Consider the following 12,270-nt stretch of genomic DNA (forward strand, 5'->3'; position numbering starts at 1 on the left):
ACCAAAATATTTTATAAAATTCGGCAAATATCCTATACACAATTTCGACAAAATTGTCATATCAAAATATTATTTTTTTTTCATAGTTTCTATAATGTATTTTAACAGGAGAAAATTGAAGAGAAAAGAATTTGAATAATTTTTACAGAAAATTTACAATTTTATTTTTTCAAATTTATAATTTTATTTTTTTGAAATAAAAAGTTATAGATATATAAAAAATTTATTTTTTATAAATAATATATAATGGTATAATATAAAAGTTTTAATATAATAATATTAAAACTATAGACGCGATTTTAATGCAAACCATAACTGTAAGTTTTTTTTATAAAAATTGTGTAATTTTAATAATTTATTTAAAAGTGTTTAAAAAAAATAATTAAATAAAATACAAAAGTAAAATGAAAAAGTAAATAAATATTAATCAAATCAATATTATGTGAGATGATGTTACAACTGTAAATACTAGTTTTACCGCCATTTGGAAATTAATTCTTTTTAAAATTTGGATGGAGTTATCATTTACAATCATATTATTTATTCTATTTTATGGTCATTCAATAATTTCTGTAGTATTTAAGGGTTAATATTCGTATATGTTTTTAAAAATATGTTATTTTTTTTGTTTTTCTATTTTTATATGAATTTTATATTTGAAAAGTTTTGTTGTGCAAGAAATTGTATGTTAAATTTATATTTTTAAAGAAATTTTTTTTGTATTATATTGTTACATTAAAAACACATTTGATTTTTACATATTTCTTTTTTTTTATTATTTATTATTTAGTATTATAATAAAAACTTAGATTTATAAGTATAATGTTTAAAGTTTTTTAAAAATTTGAAGATCCATCACTCAAATTTGATTTCTTATTTAATATTTTATTTTAAATTTTATTTTCTTCTATAAGTGTTGCTTTTTTTTTGTTTTTGGACTTAATTTTTTTTTGGGTTTATTTTTTAAACTTTAATTGATTTTGTAGAATTTATTCAACAATACAAAATTTAACTTATATTTTATGATTAATATACAAAAAAATATGAAATAAAATAAAATAAAAAAAATTACAATAAAGGAGCAAACAATAATTCACCTAAAATTAAATTTATTTATAAAATAAATGCTGTAATTGTAAGAAAATAAAAATATAATATTTTAATTTTGGCGCTCAGAACTTATACAAATGGGTACCTTGGGTATTTCTTTTAGCTTTTATAATAATTTTATTATTACTTTTATAAATATTTTAAACATTTATTTAAAAATTTTTATTATGAGTTTACTTTAAAATTTTATTTTATGCTTAGTTAATATATATTACATCACTTAAAATTTAAATTATGATAGCAAGGAACAAATAAAAGCAATTTACTTATTTTAATAATATTTTGAATTTAATATTTTCTTGTAAATTGCTGTTTTTATGTATTTCAAATACATTATGTTTTATTTACCCAAGTTCTAAACCTATTTCTTTTGTACACCAAGAAGTATCGACTAAAAACGTCAGTTAATTTTTTTGTCGAGGATCTTTGTCTTGTTTTTTTTTTGTTTATCATTTTCTTTTTGTTTTTTTTTCTTTGTTAAAAAAATAGTTCATTTATACTATAATATATTTATTTGTTTTTGGTTTTAAATTATATATTTTTAAAATATTTCCGATTTTTTTCTCCTATTTTGTATAATAATTTTTAAAAATCATTACAGTGTCGTTTAATTAATTTTTTTTTTTGATTTGAATTTATAATTTTTAAGGTTTTTTTTTAGTTTCATATATTTTTAGATTGTTGAACTTAATTTTAATAAACGATCTGGATGTTTGTGCCTCAAATGTGATCTTAGAGTATCAATTCTGCTATAAGATGCAGTACAATATGGACAATTAGAACGTTGAGCTGTGTGTGAATGAAAATGATGCCATCTATTTGTAACCTCTTTGCCACAAGATCTGCAGCGCCACATAGTGCCAGGATCACGTGATGGAATAAACATATTATGATAAGACATTTGATGATGTGAATTTTGATCATGATGTGAACCAAGACCACTATTACCTCCTCCTCCATTACCTCCACTACCTGATAAACGACAATTATTACCGGTTGTTGAACCAATGCCACTACCAATGCTACCAGCTGATGGACTACGATGATATGGATCATGTATATTACCGCCACCACCAATTTGATGTGAACCATGTTGTAAATGTGATGTATGATATTCACCTTTAAGACCGGCAGCAACAGCTGCAGCTGCTGCTAAATGCATTGGAAATGTTGTTGGTGGTGGTGAAGCAGATGATGTAGATAACGGTGTTGCCATTAAATGATGACGTCCTCCTAGAATATGGCCTGTAGAGAAAAACGATAACAGCATCGCTCATATCTTTTGTAATCTTTGTAATTTTTTTTTGTTTAGGTTATATATAATTTTTTTGTTTTTGTTTTTTTTTTTTTTGTAATAATAATTAATACTACTCTTAAAGATAATATGCAATGTAAGTATATATATATATCATATATGGTATATATATATTTCATATATCTATGTATGTTATTACACATACATATATTTATAAACGAATACAAGATATATATAGAAATATGTATTCATATATTACACATATTTTGTATTCGTTGTAATTTTTATAATATATAAAAATTTCTTTTATTTTAATTTTACTAATATTACTTTCAATTCATGGAATTGTGAGAAAATATTCATTAATTGAAAAATAAATAGATGTAATATAAAAGAATAAAACAACATTTTTAAAATAAAGATGTGAAACGAAAACTATTAATGAAAAAAAAAATAAAACACAAGAAATATTAAAATAATTAAATCAGGCTGTGAAAGTTAAAAAAAAAACCCTGCAATTTTTCTTGTTACTTAATTTCATATTAAATTTAAGATGCAGACTACAATACTTAGAATACGCAGCAACTCAATTTTTTTTTATTAATTCTTAAAATATTTTCTTAAAAACTTTACTATTTCAAGCCAAGTTTTAATTATGCAGCTGTACTTTTAGGATTTCTAGTGTATGACTTCATCTAATCAATGTAATAATGTAATTATAATGTAATATTGCATCAAATACGAATATTACAAATTAATTTTTACCTTCCAGTTTTTTAACTATATACATAAATAAGAAATATAAAAGTCAAAAATTATATCTTTTATTAGTTTTAATTGTGAGAATATGTTCTTCTCATAAATTACCTCTCTCTTCTACAAATTTATTGGATATAGAGAAGATACGAGTATTTGTAAATAATTTTAAAATATCCTATATTTTTACCAAAGAAATATATTATAATATCGTATATAGACTGCATTTGTAGATAAGTAATATTAAATAAAATTTGATAGTAAATACACAAAATATTATGTCAAATAATTATATATATATATATACACATTTACGTATATATATATATATATATATATATATATATATACATATATATAAAGTCATTCCAAGCGATGTTCTTACATAATAATAAATACAAAAAAAAACAAAAACTTAAATGAAATTACAATGTAATAAATGTGAATAAAAAATTATTTGTATGTAGTAAAAAATATATATATATATAATATGTAATATATATATGTATATATATATATATTTATGTAAAACTAAAATAAGTTACTTTCTTTTTTTATAATATGATTGAAAAAATATATTATACTTTGAAATGTATATGAGCTAAAAAAATATAAAAATTATAATAAATAATATAAATAAGAAAAATCGCTTATATAAATGTATATGAATAAAGCGGAAATCAAAAATAATATACTTAGTATATGATATCATAATATATATGAAATTATAATATATAGGGAAAATTTTATAGTATATAGTTTAAATATGCATATAAATTTGTTGCATTATTATGTCTTTATTTGATTTATAATATTATATATTTGTTGAGCATTTTATTATAACAGCATATTATTTATAAGTTATTTATATATATTAATTTAGTAACATGTACTAAATGAATTTGCAATTATAACAACAAATAATTTAATATTTTATTTAATCGTTATCATATTTATATAGATATTATTATATATATCATATATATGTAAAATATGAAAATATTAAATAATTATAAAATGATTATATGTACATATACTGTTGGTAATAAAATAACCAAAAACTAATACATAACGTATATATGTACATATATTAATTTTTATATATAAATACTATATGTATTCTCTTATTAAAATATTATTTTTAATATATATATTATTTTCCAAAATTTTGAAATTTTATTCAAAAAAGTAAATCTTTGAAAATTTTCATATTAATTCAAATTAAAATTTAATTGAAATTTCGTATTTTATTCAAATATAATTTAATATTTTAATGTGTATATATATATATATTTAATTTTTAAATTTGTCATCTTGATTTAAATAAAATATTATATTAGTTTTTATTATTTAAAGTTATTATAGATCTCAGTTGTCCTAAAAAAAATTTGTTCTTTTTGTAACTATTATTAAAGGATTTTGGGGTTAGTTTATATGATTTTTTATTTATTTAATTTTCATTCAATTATATAATAAAATATTATTATAGTAATTTAATTATATATATTATAATATTAATATGATCATTTGTTTTATGTTATTATTATTTATATGAGAAAATTTTATTATAAGTTATGTTTTAATATATAATATTAAAATTTTATTATAATATTAAAAAGCAATTATATTATCGATAAATAAATACAACTATACAGATATATATATATATATATTTATATTATATGAAAATAAATAATATTATGTTCAACAAATATTTTTATATAACAAAAAATAGTAATTAATACACAAAGAAAAGAAAAAAAAAATTAAAAATAAATGTAAATTGATGACTATATATTATATATAAATTAGAAAATAGAAACATTAAAAAGGATAATATCTAAATTTCAGTTAAATATTTTAATTAAAAAATGAAACATAAAGAAAAAAAATAAATAAAAAAAAACAGAATGACTAAGTATAAATTAAATTAATTTTAATCGTACAATATTTATATATAAAATTATATACTGATTAATTAAATACATCAAGTGCATTTCAGTTTTTTTTGTTTTACTATTTATTTTATTAATTACTTATATTTTAGTGTAATAATTCTCTTTATGTAATAAATTTTAATTTTTTTTTCATATTTATTTTATATTATTTGGGTTAAATTATAATTTGATAACTATATATATTTTTTTTTAAAATACATATTTTTTTTAAGCTTTTTTAATATATTAATTATTAATATATATAATTTTAAATTTCATTATAAAAATTGTAAAATAATTATTTATTTTGCTGCAGGGGGAAAATATTATTTGAACGTATTTACGGCATAGTCATATAATACATAAAATATTGTTGATTTTCGTTTTTTAAATATAAAAGATTTGAAAAATATAAAAAAAAGTCATTAAGTATTAAAATAAAAATCAAAATTTTTCATTAGTAAAAACTAATAAAAATTCAAATTGTATGTAAATTTTAAACAAAAAAAATCCTGAAATCAAAATTTTTCCTATTTCAAAAAAAAAAAAAATAATGGTTTTCATAAATAAAACTCAAATGTTAAAAGATACAAAAATAATGTCGACATCTCTGTTAATTGATTCTATTTAAAATATTTTAAATTAAATATTAATTTTTTTTTTTGTGTATTTTTTTATTTTTGAAATTTTATACTGCGTGTACACGCAATTAAAGTAATAGTTTTTTATACAATGTTCAAATTACATCTAATCAATAGTTTTATATAAAATAATTAAAAACATAATGGAATTTTTTAATGTGATAAATTAATAAGTATAACATTAAATTTTAATTGTATAACATTTGACTAAGATTTCAATTGTATAACAAATTTAATAAAAAAGACGACAACATTATTTTTGTATAATTTGACAATATTTTCAATTTTTTAGTATTTTATTTTTTTATTTTATGAAAAGAAAAATAAAAAAAAAAGAAATAAAATAAAATTTAAAAAGTATAATTTAATTTTTTCTTTTTTTTTGTTTTGCATTTAATAATCAATATTTCTTTAATGAATAATTAAATTAATTTATAATCTTACAATAAATTTGTGTGTATGTATTTTGTTATAATATATTCATGTTTTTTTTATTATAATTAAATATCATTTTAAATTCAATATGAAATTTTTTAATTTTTTTTTATTTTTCAAAAATTTACATAATTAATTTCCCTTTTTTTTTTTGTTAAATTGTAATGTATTTTGTTTAATGATTTGATTTATGCATTTTTTTTTTATAAAACTGATGAAATTTTTAAATTCAAAGTTGTATAAATGTTTATTTTATATAATAATATAATATAAGTATGCTTGAATATTTATATAATATTTTTATTTGTTTAAGAAATTATTTTTAAAAATAAAAACAAGAAAAAAAAATGTTTTTGAAATTAATTTGCGATATTTATTACTTTTAATGTATATTTACGATTTGCAAATTTGTAATATTAATGTTAAAAAAATTATTTTTTATTCTGAGGTAATTTATTTTTTTTTTTTTTGGTGGGAAACTAGTGGGAAAAATTAATTTTATATAGAAACTATAAGGAAGACAGTAATTAATTTTTATTTTTTGTAATTATTAAGTATTTTGTAGTGTAATGAAATTTGAATTTGTCTATCATGAAAGTGGATATAACAGTTTATATTTTATAAGAGAGTGTTGTCTTTTTGATACACCATTTTTAAAAATATAATAAAAAATTAATTAATTAATCAGTGTTATTTTTAATATAAATAACATTTGATTTTATGTTTCTGTAAATTTCGAAACAATTGTTTTACAATAATGTTATACGAATACTGTTTTTTATTTTCTCATGAAAATTATTTGAAAACATACTTTGTATATACCACTTTAATAAATTATATTTGTAATTTAAATTAAGTCACAAATGTTTAGGAAAACATTTTTGTAAGAAATAATATTGAATATATCTTTTAATAAGAAAAAATTATAATTTAAAAAATAATGATTTTTAAAATATTAATTTTTTTTAACTCATTATTTATATTAAGAGATTAAATGTATACATGTACAATGTATGTACATATAGAAGTTTAATTGGTAATTTGATGTCAAATTTGTAAAATATCGCCCAATTTTTGATAGAAAAATAATCTTCATTTTTAAATTACTTTAATATAATGATATTTATTAATATTTTTATAGAAGATATTTTTATTTATCGATTTTGACTGTAAAAAGTATTAAAAATATTGGAAAATTTAAATGAGATTGTATTTTATAGGACAACTATAGTTTTCATCTTTAATTGGTTTATTAATTTTAATTCATAAAAGTCTAAATTCGTATATAAATAATAAATATTCTAAAGGAATATTTTGCCAAAAATAATGTAATGCGCTTTAAAATTATTTAATTACTATAAGCAATCTACCATTAAACGATTCTGACTTTAAAACTAAAACTGACTTTTGCAACAGAAAAAAAAAATATTTGTGCTTAATCGTGCAGTAGCTTTAATTTTGGCACTACTTTACCATTTTTGACATTTAAATATTGAACAAGGAATATGAAAGATATATATTTCAATTGTTACTTTAACGTCATATGTATGATTATCATTGTACAATTTATATAAGTATAAATACTTAATTTCAAATGGAGTGTTGCTGCTTTTGCTTTTGTTTTTAAACTGACAAGCTATTTTCATTACTAACATAATTAATTCCGTAAATATACCGTGGATCGGAAATTTGTTAATAAAATGTCAAAAATATTATTTTAAATTGAATGCAAATAAAGCTATTTAACTATAGCTATACTCTTTTTTTTTTAATACAATCTAATAAAATATGATTTCTATATTTATATAAAAAAATTCATTTCTTTTATATAAGTATAAAAATAATACGAGTAATTATTTCTAAATTATTTCAAAATATAAAAAATAGATAAAAAAAAATATAATAGAAACTATAAGTGTTACATATGTATTATAAAAAAAAAAACAAATATAAAAATAATGAATTAATAATTGAAAAACATGTGTTTTACAGGTATTTAAAGAAATAAAATATAAAAAAAGATATTTATGTATAAGTATAATTATATTATTATATAAATTAAAATATAAAAATTAAAATATCGGATAACAATAATTATATAGAGTATTTGGCACATAAATGACAGTGGTTCTTTTGAAAAGGTGGGTGGAAAGATTTACAAAATATTTTAATTTTGTTATAAATTTTCATCCATATTACGGTATTTTATGGTTATTTTATTATAATTATTATTAAAAAAATAATCATATAAGTATATAGAAAAATATTACAATAATTATAGAAAATAAACTTTGAACTTAGAAAACTTGTTTTTATTTTTTGTGTTTGTTTCTTTAACCTATCCATATATAATAATAATCTTTTATATTATTTAATTCTTTCTTTTAATATTTATAATTATTTTTTTTTGTCGGTTTTGTAAGTTTTAATTGTAACAAAAATGCATATTGTATTATGAATGTTTGTATATATGTACATTTATATACCAACATTTTTTTTGATACCAACATTCTCTTCTAATAATTTCAATATTTTATTTAGGTACATTTGTTTTTTTTTTTTTAAATATATTATAAATATTTCTTTTTATTTTGTATTTTCTTTTTTGCTTTAAGCATTTTAAACTAATTATCTTTTTTAAATAAATTTTTTCTTAAAATTTTTTTAACGATAAGTTTTATTTATATTTTGCTTTTTTTTTTTTAATTTGTACGAAATAAAAATAAACATTTGTATGGCTGTAATCGATAATGTAAAATGTAGATTGAATTATTTTGTATCTTAATCGATATTGCAGTCAAAAAAATTTCTGTCTATATATTTGTAATGTAATCAATAATGCAGGAAATAAATGTCCGTAATTAATAATGTCAGTTGCCTGTAGTGCTGTTAAAATTTTTTTGATATTTTTTTAATAAAAAAATTTTAATTGTTGCTTTTGTTTTTGTGTAAATTAGAAAATTTTGAAGAGGATAAGTTAATTTTATTTAATGAATTTGACATTTTAGTAAAATCTCAAATTCAAATTATCAAAAATAATTTATTACTGAGACAGTTGTAAACCGGCTGTATGCAAAACTTATATTTGCAAAAGAATTTTTTCTAGCATAAATTATTGATGAACGGTTGGTAACCGTCAGATGCAATTGTTATTATCGATCGGCATTTGACATTATCGATTACCGCCATATAAATCGTATTTATGATACGATTCTAATTTTTTATTTGCATTTATATATGCATATATATTTATATGCTTATATATTTAAATAGAAGTGTAAGTAAATAAATGTATACAAATATTATTTTGTTTTTTTTTTTTTGACTTGTTTTCATTTACAATAATACGTTTTGTATACAATGCAAAATATAAATTGTTTTATTAATTTTTTTTTTAACATATATGTATTTATATAAATGTGAACATGTATATGAGTATATGTATAAATTTTTATATATTTGTGCTTTTCTCAAATATTATTATTATATTGAAATTATAAGAAAATATTTCAAAAAAAAAAAATTAAATTAAAAACAAATAACTGCAAAGTAGTTAACCAGTATGTGTATTTGTAAATTTATTTTAATTATTAATTATTAAAAAAAAAAAAAAGTAACTAGCAATATTGCACGTTCGGTTCTTTTATCAATTTAATAAATAAAAAAATTTGATCTGTTTTTGTTTTTTTTTCTTACTAAGTAAATGAAGATTTATTTATTTTTTTTTTAATAATAATATAAATATTGTATTTTGTTGCATTTTCTTTTTATCTTCTTTTATTTAATATATAATAATTATGTACTAATTTTGTAAAAAAAAATTTATTAGTACCAATACATTTTCCTTTAAGTTATCCATCTATACCTATATGTATACATATTTATTTTTTTGTAATACATATTTTTTTCTCATTTTTGATACTTGTTATTAAACACAACTCTATTTTTTCTTTTTTTGGATTTAGCACCATAATAAAAATGACATACTGCATATAATGTAATTAATGTTATATTGATCTGTTCTATTTGAGTTTTTTTATATTTTCTTTTTCAATTATTTTAATTTAATTATTTAATATTAAAATTAAACTTCACATTTTTTTTCTTCTTCTTCTTCTTTTTTCAACCTTTTTTTGTTTTCTTTTATTAAATTATCACAATAATTTTTCACATTCATTTTATATATTCCTTTTAGATAATATTATTTTTCAATTATATTGAAAAACAAATAATATATATATATATATGTAGATAATTTTTAAGATAATTTCATATAATTTATTATATAATTAGTGAAAAGCAAACAAAAACAAAAAAAAAGTGAATTAATTTTACTTTTTATAATAATTATTAATTTATACAACATTATTATATTGGTTTTATGTATATATATATATATATATATATATATTAATAACGATGATGGCCAAGGTATATAAATAAAAAAAAGGAGAGTAAAAAATTAAATAATAATTTATAATACAAATTCTAGTAATAATAATTAATTTCAAAAAAAAAATTTAATTAAATTATTCATCTAATGGAGTATTTTTGATTTTAACTGTACTAAAAAAAAATAAATTATATAAATGTTAATTTTTAATGGAAAAAAAATATGCAATAATTAATAATTTATTAATTAAATTATTTTTAATGCTTTTCATTTTTACAGTTAATTTATTATTGCTATATACTATTTTGAAAAATATATTAATGTAATATTAAATATATATACAAATGTATAAATAATGTTTTCTTTAAATTTCTTCTTCTTTTTTAATTATTAATAAAAAATATATAGTTTAGATCACAAAAAAAACCTCAGAAATGAGATAAATTTTTAATTTAAAATTTCAGAGTTTTAATTTTTTATTTTTTATTTTTTTGAATTTATTTATTTAATTAAGTGTTGCTTTTTTTTTGTTTTTTATATAATTATTTACAAAGTTTTCATTACTACATATAAACTTATAATAAATATGAGTTTTAAATTATTTGTAAGATAAAAAAGTAAATTATGTATTATTATCTATTATGTTTTGCAAAAAAAAAAAATAACTAAACAAATTGATAATAAAAATATGCAGATCGACTATATAAACATGTTAAGTTTTGATATTATAATATTCAAGTGTTATTTTAATTTTAACATTATGTATATTACCCATATGCGTAAAGTAAATGTAAAACAATTAATTTAATTTGGAAATTGTTATATTCTAGGTGAAAAAAATTTTTGCGCCGAAATTCTATTTGGCAATATAAAATAGGTCGTTTCCCATCATATAATTGTGTGCAACTAATATTAATCGTGAATTCTAATTTATGTTGTCAACGCAACTAATTATTATTTTAGACACTTTGTGCATTCCTTTCAAAAAAAAAATGTACATATAACGAAGAAAATATTTTAATTTTGGAATTTGAAATTTTCCGCTTTATTAAAATCGTTTTCAAAATGTCAATTGCGAAAATTGTTTAATGAATGTCTTTTACGATATTGTACTAGAATGTAAATTAGTTGTACTAGAATGTAAATTAGTACAAAATTATATTTTCTGTTATATTTAATATAGGCATATTATAGAAACGTAACTGAAGAATCACTTGAATTGTATAATAACAATATTAACATGTTTTGAAAATCTCAAAATTAACTTGAAATTTAAAATTCAAATATAATATGTATTAAAAATAAAAAAACTTAACGAAATTACAACAAAAAATGTACTATATTAGAAAAACTTAACTTGTTATATCATTATTGTTAAATGTAATATTGCATTGCAAAATATTTATAATCACCTAATATTATAGGTATATTTGCTTTAAAAGAACAAACAAAATTTATTGAAATCTAAGCAAAATAAATTAAATAAATGCTTCGCATAGTGAAAATTTTTTTCGGATTTTGAATTTACAAAGATTATGAAATCAAAAAACAAAACAAAAGAGTGACCATATTTTTTATATTTAAGTACTTATTTAAATTCTAATTAATATTTTTGATTTATTCAAAATTTGTAAATTTGTTTTTTTTTTTTTGTTTTTCTAAGAAAGAACAGTGTAATATTAATTAGTGCATAAAAAAAATTAATAATTCAAAATTTTGATTAAGAAAATTTAAAGAATAAAC

At 17.2% G+C, this 12,270-nt stretch overlaps 1 protein-coding gene across 1 annotated transcript in view; it reads right to left on the reverse strand.

Annotated features, from left to right (window-relative positions):
* Window positions 1–1,034: 1,034 nt before the first annotated feature.
* LOC129607031 (sex determination protein fruitless) overlaps window positions 1,035–12,270 on the reverse strand; it is a 54,996-nt gene continuing 43,760 nt past the window's right edge. Inside the window, exon 11 of the mRNA XM_055517722.1 lies at window positions 1,035–2,355. Coding sequence (XP_055373697.1) covers window positions 1,784–2,355 — 572 coding nt within the window. The 3' untranslated portion in view covers window positions 1,035–1,783. The remainder of the gene's footprint in view (window positions 2,356–12,270) is intronic.

Source organism: Condylostylus longicornis, unplaced genomic scaffold, assembly GCF_029603195.1.
Source record: "Condylostylus longicornis isolate FDR11 unplaced genomic scaffold, ASM2960319v2 ptg000026l, whole genome shotgun sequence".
In the NCBI taxonomy this organism is placed as follows: domain Eukaryota; kingdom Metazoa; phylum Arthropoda; class Insecta; order Diptera; family Dolichopodidae; genus Condylostylus; species Condylostylus longicornis.